Raw genomic sequence first — 19411 nt, 5'->3', positions numbered from 1 at the left:
AGTTGCGTGGGACCAGATAGAACAAGGCACCTCTTACAACCAGAAACAGGTGCTTTGTACCTGATCCAAGACGGCACCTCTCACAGCCACTAACAGCTGCTTAGGAAGCCATCCAATAGGGCATCTCTTACAATCATCAGTGGCTGCTTGGCACCTATCTAATATGGCATCACATACAATGACCAACAGTTGCTTGGGACCTGATCCAGATTGGAATCTGAACAAGAGATCGTGTCTAGAACATGTATAGTGTACTACTTAACTAAACTAAACCAGTTTCAAGACATTGTCTGTGTTAACTCACTCTTCTGCTTCTTCTCACGAGTGACCACAACCATGCTGAAGGAAGAGGATGCTTGCTCGCCTTGATACGGCAGACGAGAGACACTTAGGGAGCGGAATGCCGTCTTCAGAGAGCACTTGTTGCTCTCCTTCTTGCTGTCAGACTTGCTGGACGTTGTCCAGTAGTCCACCTGCAGCTCCATGAACTCTGCCGATGACAACTGACCAATGTTTGCATTTTGGCTGAAATAGAAAACAAGACATGGGCTTAAAGTATCAGGCTTTAGTTGTTTTTGAGAGGTTTTGAGAGTTATGTCACTTAAAGCAATATTCCACCAGAAATGAGCTCCACACATAGTACCCATTTTGAGACTGTATGTCCGTCTTATATTGTGAGTGAGTGTGTCAATGTTGGGTGAAAGACTGATATGAGGCCTCGCCTATGTATCTCCAAAAAGCACAAGTATGGCGCTGTCAAAAACGGAAACATAATCTTAGTGAACCCATAATTACAGGTATGCATGCCCAAGCCATTAATCTCTACACAGGGCAAACGAAACAGCTGGGCCAAACTCCCCAATGGCAACATGGTACTGATGTCAGGGGAGCTAAACAGGGTAAGACACACGACATACAGAGAGAGGTAACAGCATTGTCCACTGAACTAAACTGAGACTCTTTAACATATTAAAACTTTGCAATATCCCAGCTATATGGTGGTGGTCTGTAAATAATCAAGTCTGGAACAGACAGTCCAGTGGTCAAAAACATAAACATAGATCAATGAAATTGGGATACAATGACATGCATCAACCAAGTCAGCAAGCATGACCATCTGTTAGCATTAATTGCCTTTTACAACTCTTTAACATTGTAACGCTTTTGTCGACAGAGATGACTTACCTCCCTGAAGGAGACATTGTGCTGATGTTGGGGGAACTGGGTGGGGTCTGACCCTCACTGGCCTTGATAGCTATAGGGGCTGAGGCTGGGGGCGAACTTGACAGACTAGGGGGACTGGTAGCACCTTCCTCAAGTTCAACTACAAAACACAAATCAAACAATAAAATTTTAAGAATGGTTATGTTTCCAAAAGTATAAACTAATAAATAACTTGATATGTACAACTTGAAAGACATGAAAGAGGAACTGGAGTCTTATTAACAAACTGTACAGGTTTAAAACTTTCTGAGTAGAATATCCCCAATGACAAACTATGACAGCCTTATTTAAGAATCAGTTGTAAGAAACCACCAATGTTAGTTATGTTACAACAAAAGACTCACCCGACATGCTAAATGTTTCTGGCGATCCAATCTTCACCTCCTTAAACACAAAAACACCATTTTGTAGTCCAGTTGATAAAAAACCAAAAACATTATTAACGTGAATTGAAATAACAGATAGATACCTTGTCAGGTTATAAAATAAGGTTGTTATATCAAAGCAATCCACAGGCAATCTCTATGTCTTGCTTGTGAAAAACTAGGCAAGATCATACGTTTAGTAATCACAGATAGATCCCTTGTCACCTTATAAAATAAGGTTGTTATATCACAGCAATCCAGAATACACCATGTTAACAATTGCACTTGCCAAATGCTCTACTGTGGATGGTTGTATCATGGCTGCTACATTTTCATTGATAAAACTGTGTAACTCTAGTATTATAAAAAGACTTGGCAGAAAATGACCAGACTCCACCTTCAGGCACAATGAGACTCTTCTCATGAGCTGAAAATTACCCATGTTAGCTAAGATTTAATTGAGATTTGAGTTCACTTACACTTAAGAATGGGACAAACTTCTGTGAAGACTCCTCATCAGAACTGTAGACGCAAAGACACAAATAGCGTTGAGGATGAAGATTATGGCGAGAGGGAAGTGAAAGAGATCTTGATCTTGTGAGTTATGACAAGTTTTTTTCACTTAAAGGGTTCACAATATCTCTTTTAATATTGAAACACCCTTACAATTTTCACAAAAACAATTGTTGAGAGAAACTTAAGAAAACAAAACAAATGTTTAATGTTGTAGGTCAGAAATAAGGTGCCAGCAAGCACATTTCATTACATGTCAAAATAAAGATAAATAATAACAAGTACTGTGGAAAAGAGACAACATACGTTTTGCCCTTGCACATCACCATGGCTTCTGCGATGGGCATCTGGTGGATGCTGGTCGATCCACTCAGGTATTTAGAGACTCGGTTGATGATCTCTTGTGAATCTGCAGACAACCATCAATATTGCAAACTAAGCTTCATACTTGTCTGTATGTTCTCTGTTGCTTTAAGCTGTAGTCATCAATGTTCAGTCAATTCAGTATAGCCTGTGATTAAAATGTCAGGTGCAGAAAACCAATGACTGACATGGTTGATGTCCAGTGTGCCAGGAGTACAATGAAATGTAATCCCTAACCACCTGATCAACTCTAGCTGCCACTTTGGACAAACTAAATGTATGATGTTTGCTATGACAGTTTGGCCAACCCTCAAAACTATCTACATAAAAAGCTTTGCAATCTTTCGGACTTGTATGAAACAAATGGCTTGCTACGTGTTTGTAGACATCATATTTTCAAATGACATGATTAAATATGGAGGTAAAAATACACAGAAAAAGGATCAAATTGGATCAGTCACTATACCATCCAGGAATCAGAAAAAAACTACACCGCTGGGATATTTTGTTACAATCAGACAAGGAATACCATGGACACTTTTAAATAATGGCATGTGATGGGCATCCGGCCACCTCATTTTTTAGGGTGAAGAAATTTTGCTAATATGGACAGGAGCCCAGTCCCCGTGTCCGTCACAGTCGAGGGAGCGGGTGTTGACCAGTTTGCTGCTTGGTTGCGTAATTAGACCGTTCGTGAGAAACATTATTCGCTCCGCATCAGTGCCCCTTTAACCCATTATCCCTAAGATGCACACACAGATTTCTTCACAAGGTTTGTATCACATATCTGCGTATGTACTCACCCAGTGTAGGTTTCGTTGCATCTGTCTTATCAAAGGTGTCTTTCCACAGGGAGTCGACAAACAGTTGTGCGTAGGTGCTGTCTATACTGGCAAGATACTTTCCAACTAAACTACTACCTGCAAACACACACCAGCCATAGTCAGTACCGTAATGTAGACGGTCGGGAGGGGGAGGGGGGACAGACACAGAGACACACCGACAGACAGACATACAGACAGACAGAGAGAGAGAGATAGAGAGAGAGAGACACACATTGACTCACATGCTTGGAAGCCAATCAATCGTACAGTATAAAAAGAAACTGTAATCTGCTTTGAAAGTAAATGGAAACTTGTACCTGTTGTAACTTGTTTGGTCTAAACTTTTATCAGGACAACACATACTGATTTGAGAAACAACTTGCCATTACTGTTGCAACGGTTTGCTTATATCCTAATGAAGAACAAACATACATCCTCAGTCTAGCTGAAAACCAAGATAATGAGACAGGAAAACTTGATGAAACCTTAGAACAAAACACATCAGATGATAAGTGATAAGTGTGTGCATTGACTGCTTATAGAGATGTTACTGCTATAACACAAGAGGAGACAATAAATGGACGAAACAAGTCAAGGCTGTGAGGGGGATCTACCCCTAAACCTGATTAACAAAGCCATTTCACATAGTCAAAAATGAAACAGTGTCATTAGACTTACCAAATGGAATGACTAGAAATTTTGTGTACGTCTGCCAGTCATGTGACTTGGAGGACAGTTGTTCCACATAGGGTCTGAGTACAGAGTTGATGTAGGAGTCTCCGCCCGCTACTCCAACCTTGATCGGGCTTGGACTCTTGGAGTTACTGTTACAGCTGAAAACACATGGTTAGTCATCACAAAGTCTCATACTATAGTCAGTTTTTAAACTTTCCACCAGCTTTAGAGTTATAGAAATATTCCGTCCATTATCATGAACTCTATGCAGGAAATAATACCACAGTATTCAGTATAAGGAGGGAACACATTTATCAGAAGCCATGAAGTAATGAGAGAATATTTTAGAATCCCTCCCCTTTACAGTTACAGCTACAGTCTGTTCCTGAGTTTACCTGACCAAACTTGGATCTTTGGATCATTTTCAATGAAGAGTTGTGAAATGGACATTTATTGGTTGAACTAACTTGATTGAATAGAATTTTACAAAACTTTGGTTTGGGACCAAAGTCAGAAACTTCAGTTACTAACTTTTTTCTTCCCTATTTTCAATCATGACACCAAACCACTTGCTAACTTGGCATTACTGGTAGATGCTCAGCTCATCTGATACTTACAACCTCTGGATCTTAGCAACCAGGAAGCTGATGGCAGCCTTCACATCTGCATTTGAGCATGTGCAGATGAGGCGCCACTGCTTCTCTTGAAGCTTCTGTACAAGGAGCTGCAAACAGAAAGAAAATATTGAGGATCCTGGTGGCATAACTCCAAACATAAACTGAACATCCCATTGTGTTTAAGTTTGGGCATCATCACGTGTAAGTCAAGACAAGCTGGTCGATCTTTGCTTTTGGGATATGATGACAGCCATGAAACCTGTAAGTGAGGCAACTTCCTACTAGGGTTTGTTAGACTCAGTAGAGGAGTGTAACGAATAATAGAATGATACTGAGTCTAAGTTTACTTAGACTGGTCACTGAGTCTGACCACCTGAATCTGTATGTCGCCTTTGACAACAGGAATTGGTTGCTTAAGACAAATCTGATCTAAACCTTCACAGGATAGAGAGCCTCAAACAAACAGTACCTGTCCTTGCCACTCGGCAGCATTGATGAGGAAGACGCTTTCAGGCAGACGGTCGTCTCCATTTCCCAACACAGTACCGAGCTGATCGAGGAGAGCTTTCCTTGGCTGCAAACACACAACATAACCATACAACATATAAGCACCAAAACAGCAATAGTAGAACAACAAAACTCAACTGCAAACATATTACAGCTAAATAAGAGCTAGAACATGAGATTCAATTTGAATACATAACTAATCACAGACAAAACGAAACAGATATTTACACAAGAAAATTGTGCTTCTCCCATCTGCAAACACAAACATGGCAATTTTTCTTTCACAAGATATCTAGCTGAAATAAAAATCATGAAATATACCCTGCCATAAATGAAGATTGGAGCCAGGAAAATAGAACAAAAATTTATGTACAAAGAGTACTTGGGTCATAATTTCGGTTACACTAATTATTATTAGTAGGTTTGTTTAGGAGTAAGTAGGTTGGTGAGTAACTATGAAAGTTCTCCAGTTATGTCACGGTGTCAGCTTGGTATGGAGGACATTCTCAAGAGATGGAGGTCTCAGATGTTTACTTTTTGATGAAACCTAAAAAGCACACGCATGGTTCTAACAAACTGAGGAACATATTTGGGGTAAAGCCATCATTATAGGTTACTGGCATGTCCAAAGGACACAACTCCATATATGAATCTGCAGCTCCATGAACGACTGGGCCACCTGTGATCTATGAATATATGGTACATGGGGTTCTTGTTACTGGTCACACTATAATACGTTAGAAGATTTAAGTATCACTGTTTTAGGAGAGAATACATTAATAGTTGACAGAATCAGGACACGAATTGACTGCAATCCCTTCACCAAATGGGAGATTACATGATGGATGTTGAAAGATTACATGTAAGTCCATCAATATTACATCTGTCAAAATTCACATTAGATTCTGAGAAACAGTAGACAGGTAAACTGAAACAATATGAGACAATATCTACATATAATACATTCAATGTACATGGTTGACCAAACCACAAGATATATCTGGACAAAATGAAGATCATGTCACTGCAGAGTAAACAAACAACGATATTAAAGGAGAGAATTTATGTCAGCTTCTTTATCATGAGGGACCCAATGTTTCAAAGTGTATTATCATTTAATAAAGAAATAAACATATATACTTCGAACACTGTTTCTAATAATAAAGTGAGTGAATGATTTTGTTTAGTGTTATGCTGCTTTTGGCAACATTCCTGCAATATCCCCATAGGGAACACCAGGAATGCACTTTACCCACTGCATCCATGTGAGGAATTAAACCCGGGTCTTTGGTGTGACAAGTGACTGCTTGAGCCACTAGGCTACATCACTGCTGCTCTATAATAATGAAGCTGACATCTCTATATTTTCTCTCTTGTGTAGATCACTTCAAAGATTCCAAGGCTTTACAATGACTATATTCTCTTTACATACTACAAAAAAGAAGTTAGAACCAGCTGATTCTTTCAGACTATTATTGTTAATCTGTTATGCTGCAACTTCATTTGAGTAGTGTATAACATCCAAAGCACTTGAGAGTTGAAGACGTCTGTGTTGATGCCATTAGAAGTTGCATACTGTAAAGATGAAAGACAATACTTGTACACTTATCACATGAGTCACCAAACATACAACTTCCAGGTCACATGACTGCCAGAAGGAGAGTGTCACATGACAGTCACATGGAATGCTACATATACAACTTACAGGCCACACATCTGTGCCAGAAAGAGTGTCACGTGACCAGAGTGTCTATAAATGCATGACACGATGCCACACCAGAGTGCGTATTACAGTCGGCACACACATCATGAACACGTGATTTGATGACGAGGAGCTTCACACATACAAGAACATAAAGAATATCTAGCACATGAAATTTTAACATTCATGTATTTGATACTTAAACATCCCTGGCCCTAAACATCTTGAACATCAATAGTCATTTAAGATGTTTTCCCACTGGACATTTTCTCTTTCAAGGTCATGTGTACTTTGCTTCAAACAAATTTTGCGTACTGAATGGGAAACTTATGATCACCATGACAGTGAAAACAAAATGTTGCAACAGGTGATTTGCTCTGCCTGAACAGAATAGGATTACAAAACACTTGCAAAACTCATTTAAAAAGCACAGCCACTTTTCAGTTCCCTTCTTCCCTGTATCACTATTAAAAAAAAAAAGTATTTTCAATTTCAAAATGATCAATACGATGTTGTACAAAACCTCAGAAGCACAACTGCCGGAAGTCTGGGTAAAGGTACAAACGTTACGACCATCTTAGCAAGAAGATAATTTTTTGAAGTGGCAGCAATTGAGCATTACAGTTGATGCAGCTCTTGGTCCAGTGATCCTCCATAAATGAAGCATGCGGAGACTGTCGCCAACAGGTGCTGCTACAGGTGTGATGTCTAGGTCCAACATTCTGTGACACACAGCACTATCATAAGGCCATGCAGGGCAACTTCACTCCTTACTCCTTATATGAGTTCCTATAGATATTCATGTTTGGAGAAAATCAAATTCCTCAATGGCCTTGGTCTCCATCAATGTTTAAAGAAAATATGTTAAGAATCCAGGTAATGGTAAATTATATTCATCAATGTTCAATCAATACTAACAGGATGAAGTAAGAATATCTTGAAAACTTAAACCTTCTGCATAGTACTATCCTCCTTCAGTAGATCAATGTTAATAATCTTTATGGTTGTCAATATTCCTAGTAATGACATTTATAATATCCATTCTAAAAGAAAGCTAAAGACAACCTGATTCTTTCATAAAGTATTTGTTTGTGAATTTCATACACACTGACCCAAAGTCTTTGAGAGGCCTTGCATCTATTGTTTTTAATGAAGAGATATTGGCAACTCATAACCCTGTTTCAAAGGCATACAAAGTACATTTGCTGGAAGTTTTAAGAGATTGGTGAAAACTTACATGCGTAAATTTAAAGTATTACATCGAGCCAAAAGATTTAAATGGATATATGGCTTATTTTTCCAGATAATATACAGTAAAATACTTTTATAACAAACTACAAGGGACCACTGTAATTAGTTCAATATATCCGTAGTTCGCTATTCACGAAAATCCATTGAAAGAACAGTAAAACACACTATATAGTACAACACATTCCTACTCAGTTTATTAATACATTCACTCATATTACGTTGTAATCTCAGTAATCTTACACAGGTCACTCGTCACTATGCACTCGTCATTGAATATATCGCATTTTAAAAGTCTCACGAGTATCAAAAGCTTTTGTCCACATTTCCGATGTGTGTGGGAGGCATATACACAGGCCTTTTGAGGGGATGCACTTGTTGTTTTCTACTACGTCGCCAAAGACCAAGTTCCTGTGCCGGAAGTATACAAAACTAGGTTGTTAACGACGGCCTTTATGGCCTCCGGCAATCTGATTGGTCACTTCACGTGGGTGTAAAAACGGGAGTGTGTTTTGTACACAAAAGTGTTAGCCATCGACGTCTAACTTATTGGTCAGATTTCAAAGTGAGCGCCGCTAATTGACACTGACCGAGTTTGCTCTATTGACTATTCACACCATTAATTAGTGTTAACTGGAACTGTCAAGGATTTCAAAGTGAGCATCGCTAACTGGCAATGACACTGATTGAGTTCGCTCAGTTCGTTATTCACATCGTTAATTAGTGTTACTTGGGACACGCGGGGATTGCAAATCAGTTCACTATAGCCGGTAAGTTCGTAAGAATTCGTTATTGACGACTTTCTTTATATGATAACCTATAGTGGTTTATTCGGGACTTTTAAAACAGTTCGCTCAGCTGTCAGTTTGGTATATCTGAGTTCGTTATAAAAGTATTCTACTGTACTCTTTTCAAGACAAACTGTTTTCTCTAATGAATGGAAAAGACAACATGAGACTAGAAAACCACATAATTTCCATGAAAAGTTAAATCTTCCACTCATGTTTTTTCTTTCTTCTCTATATCTATAATCATTGTTATCGAAGCACACTGAAGGAGGTTCCAACATGTAAAGAGTGTAATACAGAACTTATGTATTAAACACTGTTCATGCATTTGATTCACAAAGGTCCATAGCAGCATTACTTAACCAACAACTGAAGTAATCTACTACTACTACTGTGCTAGAAAGGGAACATGGAACATTAACCAATGGTGCAATGCTGCAAAAGCATAAACATTTGCACTCACAGATATGTCCAAAACATTTATAATAAACATACCAGGCTTACAGAAACAAAATGGAAATAAGAACGAAAAAGGCAGAAAGGAAAACATACATAATTAATATGTAAATTTTACCATTTACCATGATGATAATATTTGGCATTGCTTGTAACCAAAGCAACAATGTCGAAGAAAAACAATACTGCTATACCCTTACACCTAGCACACATAATTGGATTCCATAACCTGCTGGTGTACAGGGCGACAAGGCTGACCTCTACACTGCAACACCTGGACAATCCACACACCTCAACATACACAGCACTATCCCTCGTCCCAACATGACAGTAGCAACATACACACCACTCAAACAGTCATTAACACACACCACCATCTTGGCAGATGGAAACATTTCTGAAGATTCCTATTCACTAAACATAATGGGAAGTTTCTACTTCAGAACATTTCATAAGGTCAAAAATTATGATGACTGTTTTGTTTTACATTTTATAATGGGATGAACAAATTATATCAAGTAATTCCATGAAAATCATACCATTTCTGTAATCACTGACAAAAGTTTCAATTTAAGATCAAATAGTACTCTATCAAAGAAAAGACTGCTTTTGTATTTCATTTATGATGGAACTGACAATTTATGAAAGATTCACATCTTTTACCAAGTCTTTCAATTGCCAAGTCTGATATCCTTGGGTTGGTAGTAAACATTCCACAACCCTGAAGAGGGTCATAATACTGACTACACTCTCATGTGAAATACCCTTTCACAAGACAAGATGAACATTCAAAAACCCTGACTAACCTTCACCTTCACCTTTATGCCTACATCTGTCCTGAAGACAATTCTTATGCACTACAGCACAAAGCATTATACACATGTTGGCATGCATCATAATCTCTTTCTATATTTAGTTTTACATAACACTTAACAACAAAACCGGCATTTATTTACAAACTAAGATACAAAACCTGGGACCATGAGTTTGGTTTCTGTCAGAATATTCACAGCTGCTGACTATTAGAAAGAGTTGTCAGGAGACACTGATGTTAGCAGGGGATGGTGTTAGGTCCACACAGAGATCACCACACACAAGGATAGCCACTGCTGGCTGTATCTAGATACACAAACAATATACTCTCAATCTCATAGTCTTCATCCTTATCTGCTTGATGATATGAGTTGATAATTACTATCTTTAACCAAATTAATTTCATGATGCACATTATACACTTGTCATGCATTCACTGAAGAAAGGGAGGTAACTCTGTTGAGTTTCCTGACTCACCATCTTGCATTGAGTGAGAATTACCCAGTCGTAACAACTGCTGTGATGATGCACTTCACTGAAATGTCATACTTATCCTTTAAAATCGTAAAAGCAAGCTATTCTATGAATCATTCAGATAGAGATCAAGACTGTAATTTTGAGGGTAACAGAGGTTAGATATCAAACTGAGGCTACACTACAATGTCAGTAAGCATGTGCAGGTCAAGGTCGCATACAAAGCTTGTCATACAGCAGCACTGTGAGCATGACAGGAAGTCTACCAATAACTGACCCCGTCGTCTGACCCTCCGGCACTGTTGCGTCTCTCGATCATCTTGTGTTCCTTTTTGCTCTTTTTCTCGCGGTACGATGTGCTCCTTTCCCGAACGAATCGCATGCCCCTGTGTTTTAGGAGTGGGGTAATGGTCTTGGGGGACGACTCACAGGGAGTCTGCGAATCAGATATTTCCACATCTTGCTCCTGGTTTGCACACACACGTAGAACCAACACAAGCAATGGAAGAGGAGCATGTCATGCAGGGAAACATACATCAGTAAGTCAACAATGTCACAACGTTGCAGCAGCAGCCACTGCTAAACAGTCTCAGGCTGAAACACCTGAGTAAGGCAACTTATCATCTATGTTAATGGATTAAGTTAGGAACACAGACATTTCAAAGCTTCAGGAAACAGTAGCAAAATATCAGTTATCAAGAGAATAAGGAAGGCAAATGACACTGACTGGGAACTGGTTATATACTACTCAAAAAGTTACGGACCATTCTATTTTGTCACAATACCACACAGACCTTAACTTTTGGGGAGTATCATATCATCAAAGTCAAATAGCCAAAAACGTCATGATAAAGGTTTCAGTCATATTCCCATGTGCGAATTCTACCTGTGCTGAGTGAATGCTTAAGGAACTACACTACTCCCACCACCTCAAGTCAGCTGTCACAGTTGAATCTGCATGAAAATTTCATTCTTTCCAGGAGCAATCAAACAGGTGATCAGCAGCATGAACCCCAAAATTTGCTGCCTGAGTAAGATGATACAGTAAATGATTCCAGAAAAAACTGACAGCTGGTGTTATCATAGGAGCATAAAGCCAAAACAATGTGTGTTAGAGCCAGCAAATCTTTGTTTTCCACTTATTCTGTCTGAAATTTCTGTAAGTCAAATAAAGCATCCTTGACGGAACAGACTATCATCAAAAATAATAAGAAAAAAATTATACTTTTTTCATGTTGTATATAAGAGTGACTGAGTTAAATTTTACACCACTTTTACAAAATTCCAGCAATATCACAGCCTCACAACCAGAAATGGGCCTCAGACATTGTACGAGTGACAACTTTAACCACTAGGCTACTCAACTGTTCTGTTATAAATGAGAAGACAGACATGAAATAAATAATAGAATTTAAAGAGTTGGTTTCCTTGGAAATAAGGAAGCTAAAAAATTATGCACATCAGTAACTTCACAGCCACCAAACTATCTTGATTTTCAAAAAGCAATGAAATGCCTGGTGATCCTTCAATCTAAACCTCAAATTAAGATATTCAATAACTGTAATAGATCTACATTACATTTCACAGCCACTATGCTGAAGCATTCAGTCCAACCCCTACAGGGCCCCATGCCATCTACACATTCTCATTTGCTCACTTCATTACATTCAAAGGAAAGGGGATTAATTGATCATTTATTAATCAGCAGTTAATACAAACATATATCAATATATTGAATTTACTTATCTAAAAGCATCCGTCTCATGTGTTGTCAAGAGGAGTTACAAATTCTCTTCTCCACCAAATCAGATTATAAGATTATCAGATCAATGTTAAAGCTACCTCATGGCAGCTCCTGTGACAGTCCAGCAAGATTTCACCTTTGCCAGCAGATAGCAACTCGGGAAATGACCAGCCTTTGGTGTCATAACTTTCACACAGAGTGAGCACACATTGCCTTAACACTGAACAGAACTATCTTGCTTGTACCACCATGTTCACAATGTAATAGATATCCTTATAAAATACATCATACCTTAGAAATATACATATGCTAAAATGGCTTCTACAGATGCCATATCTCAAACACCAACTAAAACTGTAGAAGATAACATCGCAAACATCTCATAAGAGTGTCATAACCAAGATGTCTGACAAAGCGGCCATCTTTGAATTTACTAAATGATAAGATACAGATGAAGAACACCTGATTCTTGATTAAATCTGACTAAATCTGTCATTATATTGATAGTATTAACAACCAAACACAAACTGACTTGCCTCACCAAAAATGCAAACAGAGTTGTAAATTGATGAGGAAAATAACAAATATTCAACTGAAAAAGCTTTGAAAAAGCAAAGTAAACTATTTCAGTGAATCATTCAGCCTTGACTTCAGTCTACATGAGAGAACTGCACATTGAAAACATCCAGGAAACCCCTCTGCATCTAATATGGAGAGAGAACAACACCGGGGGCTCTAGGACCAACCATCTACGAGACTGAGAGACAATACACCAAGCAGCACTCGTACTCACAATGTTGCCGTCGTTGTCGAGTCGTCGGGTCACGTTGTCATCACTCAGACGCAAGGATTCCTGCAATTACAAGTCATGCTAAAGATTTTCACTGCATTCAAAGCCTTTCAGTCAAATGTAGGGGCAATAAAATTGATGTACTTTCCCTCATATCATGGTATTTTGTACTGATACTTACCTATCTGTCTTATCAAATGTATCTTCAAAAGTTTTACCTGCAGATTTTGTCAGACACATAATTTCACTCAATCAACCATTTTGTAACCACTGCAAAATTTACTGCAGTTCATTCTGATCCAGGAGTGTGTTTTAACATAGTAAAACATATGCAACTACAGATCACTGAGTCAAATCAGTGATTAAGCTTAGTTTTACACTGCACTCAGGCAATATGGCTGAGTAATCTAGTGATTAACAGCATAAGAATCGATCTGTGCAATTGGGAATCAAGGACATGTGTCAACTAAGTCAGTATATAATAATAATCAAGGTGACTGCACGATTTCAACCTATGACCTGTTGATTCTGAGGAGTCTAAGGGAAGTAACTCTGCCTATTGACTGGCCACATCAAGGAAACATACCTGGACTTTGGGTGCCGAGATATCGGATTCATGGGTGCTTCCTCTCCCAGTGAAGAAGGGTCTGTCAGATAAATAGCAAAGGTAAATGCATACACAGTACAGATGGAATAAGTTTCTTGTGTGATATATGTTTCATAAGTCTTCAAGTTAAGCTACTGGACCTATGGTAAGATGATCCTGGTGACCCAGTCTATATCTACTTCATTCATATGTATAAGTGAGTAATCCATCTAAGTCCAAGTCTTGTCTTTCAGCATTTCGTCTCCTTTAGTGTAGGCTAACAATCTTCAGAGCACTGTTTTTGTTACACTGGGTATGTTTTGTTTGATTTATCTATTTCAGTGTTGGTCCATAATATTAGTTAGGTTCTATGATTCTGTATGTAAATACAGTTAACTATGCTTGTGATGAACTAAAAGATATAAGAAAATGTTTTTGGAATCATGCCTTATATTTTAGCCGAAATGTGAATTAAAAACATAGTCATAATGAACTAATATACTGGGCAAAAATAGCTAGGGATATATGTAAATTTTGAAATTTATTCACTGACAATCTGATGAAATATCAATCATAAAAATACCAATATCCCTAAATTACTTTGTCCAGTATATTAGAGGTCTCCTTAAGTTTGTTGTTACAGTATACTGCAGAGGCCTTTAATTGTTGTTACTGTATACCGCAGTGGCCTTTAATTGTAACTACATCTGACCATTTTTTTATGTTCAGGGTGATGGTTTTTTTTCCACAAAAACACTGCCCATTTAATAGGTTAGCAGATTAATGTCGAATTGAACTTAACAGTAAAGCCTGAGGTTATCTTTTTCATTCAGATTCATCCCTCTGTTACCTGAGTCTTGGTTTTGGTGTTGACATGACGCTCATGGTGTCCAGTTCAGGGCCGCTGTCACTCATGTCATCCCACTGATCCAGAAGGTCGTCGATGTCACCGGGTGTGTTGTCAGGGTCGTTGAGGTCATGGTCTGCCTCTGAGTCCAATACCTACAACATAAATTGAAATACAGTTGCATATTCAATTCTTAGGATGATGCAAATCTGCATAGATCATAATCAGTATGCACTAGAGTGAGTGAGCTGAGTTTGATGCCACACTCAGCAATATTCCAGCTATATGGCAGCGGTATGCAAATAATCGAGTCTGGACAAGAGTATCCAGGGATCAACAGCATGAGCATCAGTCTGTGCAACTGGGAACCGATGACATGTCAACCAAGTGAGCGAGTCTGACCACACAATCCTGTTAGTCGGCTCGTATGACAGGCATTGTCGCCTTTTAGTATGGGTTGCTGAAGGCCTAGTCTACCCTGGACCTTCACGGGTCAGTATGTACTAGAACACACATTTGGCACACAACATACTTCAATAAAGTCGATCCTGTCAGCCACCTCATATGACAAGCATGGTTTTCTTAAGACTAATTCTAACCCAGATCTTCATAGTTTGAGACTTTTAAGACGTGGCAAACTGAGTTTGATTAACAGGTTTGTGAAATTGTGCCAAGGTAACTTAATCAAGGAATTCCTGTATGGCATCTGAAGATGACACAAATAGACCTAGATTAACAGGTATTTACAGCAAACAGAAAAACATGCAAATTTTGTTTTGGGGGTTCAACTTACATCTTCTGCTGAAACCTTGAACTTCTTCAGTAAAGCTATGAACCTTTGCTTAATATTCCGTTGCTGAAAGTAGACAATGAACAATATATGGAATTAGTATGTAAGCATATACCATCAAAAACAAGACAGTATGTAGATGGCATGCAGGCTGACAGCAGTGACTGAATATGCTCTTGCATATTCACTTTCAGTAATTTTCCAGCAATATAATGACAGGGGATTCAAGAAATGTGTTTCACAAATTGTACACAAGTGGGAAACTGAACCTCGGTCTTAAGAGTATTTAGCAAATTCTTTAACTAAAAGGCTACCAAAATATATAACCATTGCCTGTGAAAATATCATTTCCATTGACAAGAAGATGCATGCATTCTTCATCCGAGTTAATAACCCCTATTTTTGCCTATAAAATGGACAGTGTCTTACCCTAGATGTAACCGGTCGTATCTTGCTGCGACTGGTCTTCCTAGGTCTTGGTCGGCCATCATCTTCAAGCATCATAGGCTCACTGTCGCTCATCTCATCATTGGAGGAGAAGTCCTGGTCATTGAAGTCATGGACATCCTCCTCGTCAGAATCATTGTCAACATCCGGAGAGCGGTCTGCAAGTAAAACTAAGGTTTAAAATGATGCCAAATGGAATCAATCTGCAAATAAAACAAAATTTTCCAACAATGTCAAATGGAATTGGTCTGCAAGGAAAAGAGAAGTTCCCATAGATAGCCAAGGGAATCAGTTTGCATGTAAAACAAAACTTCCAACAATGCCACATGGAACTGGTCTGCATGTAAAACAAAAACAAAAGTTGCTAACAATGCCAAATAGAATCGATCTGCAAGGAAAAGAAAACTTTCAACCATGCCAAATGGAATCGGTCTGTAAGTAAAACAGAAGTTTTCAGTGATGGCTAAGGGAATCAGTCTGCATGGAAACAACTTCTTAACATTGCCCACACTTTCCAATGCAGCCAAGGGTAACTGCCAGAAAGCATAAAAATGTTTTTGTTTTTTTCATATTCCTCATAATATGGTCCACAGGACAAGTGAGTGAGTTCAGTTTTAGACCGTAAAAGGACACCTGTGAAATAATTTATTTTCCAGCGTGGTACATTTTGCTTTTCTACATGTTAAATCTACATTCTGTATGGAATTATTCAATTTGTTTAATCAGACATTCTCATATGGGGTAATTTGTATAATAGCTTCATCTCTTAACACATGTATTTTTTGTGACTAAAACTTACATTTATCAGAAATTCGCATATAGTCACAAAATGGAATTTCAAATTTCAAATTGTTATGGAAAAACCAGGCATTCAAAATGTCCATCTCTTAGTGCCACATGTGTTTTTGGTGAAGAAAATATACATTCATCCTTAACTAGTTTCAAAAGGGAATTCTTTGTGTATAGAAATACAAAGAATAAGCACAGTGATGTAAAACGAGGCATATTAAATCTTCCACTTCAGCGGAGAAATTGATCAGCAAACATGAAACATCTGATGACAAGTGACAGACAGGAGTACAAGATTGTCTGGGGATGAAGCTTATTAAGTGTGGTATGGACTTGCCAGGCCGTCTGATAGACACCAGGTTACCATGACTGCTCCCTGCACGACCTGGAACTCTACCATAACACTTACTATCAGACTGAAACGGTACCACATGCTTGTAACTCAGGTACAACACCAGTCAAGGGCTATCCAAGGTCATTCTGTTCTAAGCAATATACTAACTCTGTTAAAACTGTCAACTAACAAAATTTCAACAAAACTTTCCAATAATAATCAGATTAACTTGATTAGTGTTGTCTCACTGGATGATATTCTGTTTACTACCTGATGTTCCGAAGATGTTAACTCTTTGGACACACTCAATGTCACGAGGAACGCTTCCTGAGCATGTTCAGTAGCATGTTGGTTACTAGAGGTGTACAGACATATTGTACTATTGTACTATGAATACACACAATTAGCCATACAACAGAAAAGCAGTTCTGACATCAATAATCAAGGATCTGATCACGAAAGGAACAAAACCAAGCAATATCTGACACATAACAACTTCCTAATTAAACATCTTATTAATATTGTAAAAAATGGCAAAAATCTAAAACCTTACAAAAACAAACCTTACTTCTGCCAAAGATGCCGAAAGAGCAGATCAGGCAGCAGTGCAAATGGAAATCAGAATGTAATACAAAATTTGTCTATGTTTGCCGTATTGCAAGAGTAAATGGTTATGTTAGAAACTAACTCTGTGTCAGTTTCAACAAAAACCATGTTATCGTTAATATACAACAGTACCAATATTTCACAGATTCAGATGCTAAAACAAGTTATGGTTCTATTGCTGAATGCAGAGTCAAGGTTAATAACAGACAGAGAAACAGAACAGACCTTTACATGATGTCTTTCAGGTAATGAATATTAGTTCAAATAATAATTCCGAGAGTATGTATCAAAAAAGAGAACAGGTTGTCCCTATAAGAAAAAGGCATACTGTCCACTTATCAAGACTTGCTAATCATAAGGAAAGAATTACTGTACATTAATCTGCATTCAGTACAGACTTTGAGATAAACAATCAAGAGTAGACAGTCAAGGGACCATCTCCAAAAGGTGTCTTAATGTCATCACAGATTTAGTAAAGTGCCAAAACAGCACTCGCTACATTCCTGGTTCTAGATGCACATGTTGGCTCTCACATTCCCCAATCAAACACTCTCAGATAATGTACTTTAACAGCCTTGACACTGCTGCTGGTGATGATGTACGGGATGCAGTCAATGCAGCAGATTTGTAATGGGCAATCTCACCAACACACACCTTGATGGAGCGCAGACAAACATACTGTGTCAATATTGGAAGGAGACAAATGTTTGCCTGTTGAACTGGATAAGGTTGAAAGTGAGGCATTACTGACACAAACACTAGCCCATGTTTTAACACAGCTAAAGATTAGAGTGACAAGGTCACAGCACAGACCTGATGTGAGTGAGTGCACATGTGAAATGGGTAGTGAGGTGGGTAATAAACAAGTAAGGTGGGTGGGTGAATGAGTGAGTGAGTGAGTAAGAGAGAGGGAAAAAGAGAGAGAGTGTTTTATGTCACATTTAGAAATATTCTGGTTAATCTCGACCTGTAAATAACCAACCAGCAAAACTACTGAGGCACTGATCCACACCATTCATCATGATGACAGCCTAGTAAGAGAACCCATCACTTCTTTAACTAACGAGCAAGAAACATGAAGCACTCTGCTAGAACACATCAACATGTGAGTCGTGCTGACAAACAAGAATCATAAACTGGTCTATCTGGTATTTGAACTGATGATTGGGAGATCTGGGCAAAGGGTGTAACTTGGCACAATCAACAGAACATTGTAGTCAGTTTACCAACATGTGGCCTATCCTGGATGCCCTGTGAAGATCTGGCTTAGAATTGGACTTCAGATACCCATTCTTGTCATAAGAAGCAACTATCTGAATCGGGTGGTCAGCCCCGCTGGCTTAGTTGACACATGCCAACATTGCCAATTGCGTTTATTTATGCTCATGCTGTTGATCACTAGATTGTCAGGTCTGGCCCAGATTCAATTATTTAAAGACTGCCGTCATACAGCTGAAATACTTCTGTGTGCAGTTTTAATCAATAACCAACCAACCAACCAACCTATCCTGCACAGTATCAGAGGAAACACAACAAGGATATAGTATAGGCTAAAGTGAAATGGAAATCAAAAGCATGGACTCCCCATCATTCTTAACCACTGGTAGGACACATTTCCATGGTGTGTGGTGCTGACATATCAAGAATGATAAGAATATCCTGACAAAACTAAGGGATGTAACTCTGTTGATAAGGTTCATCTAAATTCCTTTTGGGTGCCATATAAGCCAGAATACTGGGACAACAGAAAATACAAGCTACAGTGGTAAAGATAAGCCTCCAGAAGTATTCTGTTCATATGAATGATGCCAAGTCATTGGGGAAAAGAATATATACAGCACTAAGAACCAAGTGGTTTATGAGATTGGAAGTGGTTTATGAGAGATTTTTGGTCTAATGCCAGAAACAG

The 19411-nt window shown here is 38.5% G+C and overlaps 1 protein-coding gene across 3 annotated transcripts in view; it reads right to left on the bottom strand.

Moving 5' to 3' along the window:
* LOC137293697 (phosphofurin acidic cluster sorting protein 2-like) overlaps positions 1 to 19411 on the bottom strand; it is a 133240-nt gene that overhangs the window by 13325 nt on the left and 100504 nt on the right. Inside the window, exons 6-20 of one of the 3 annotated variants that reach the window (XM_067824400.1) lie at positions 15756 to 15931; positions 15330 to 15392; positions 14540 to 14691; positions 13690 to 13750; positions 13107 to 13166; positions 10847 to 11035; positions 5051 to 5155; positions 4582 to 4688; positions 3968 to 4122; positions 3269 to 3385; positions 2409 to 2511; positions 2069 to 2111; positions 1569 to 1608; positions 1186 to 1324; positions 305 to 525 (exon numbers count right to left, since the gene is read on the bottom strand). In XM_067824400.1, the coding sequence (XP_067680501.1) occupies positions 305 to 525; positions 1186 to 1324; positions 1569 to 1608; positions 2069 to 2111; positions 2409 to 2511; positions 3269 to 3385; positions 3968 to 4122; positions 4582 to 4688; positions 5051 to 5155; positions 10847 to 11035; positions 13107 to 13166; positions 13690 to 13750; positions 14540 to 14691; positions 15330 to 15392; positions 15756 to 15931 (1731 nt within the window). The remainder of the gene's footprint in view (positions 1 to 304; positions 526 to 1185; positions 1325 to 1568; positions 1609 to 2068; positions 2112 to 2408; positions 2512 to 3268; positions 3386 to 3967; positions 4123 to 4581; positions 4689 to 5050; positions 5156 to 10846; positions 11036 to 13106; positions 13167 to 13689; positions 13751 to 14539; positions 14692 to 15329; positions 15393 to 15755; positions 15932 to 19411) is intronic. The other 2 variants (XM_067824401.1, XM_067824402.1) reach the window with 2 other exon arrangements.

The sequence above is a fragment of the Haliotis asinina genome, chromosome 8 (genome assembly GCF_037392515.1).
Source record: "Haliotis asinina isolate JCU_RB_2024 chromosome 8, JCU_Hal_asi_v2, whole genome shotgun sequence".
Classification (NCBI taxonomy): Eukaryota; Metazoa; Mollusca; class Gastropoda; order Lepetellida; family Haliotidae; genus Haliotis; species Haliotis asinina.
The sequence above is the reverse complement of the archived record's forward strand: the minus strand, read 5'-3'. Positions and strand labels throughout refer to the sequence as shown.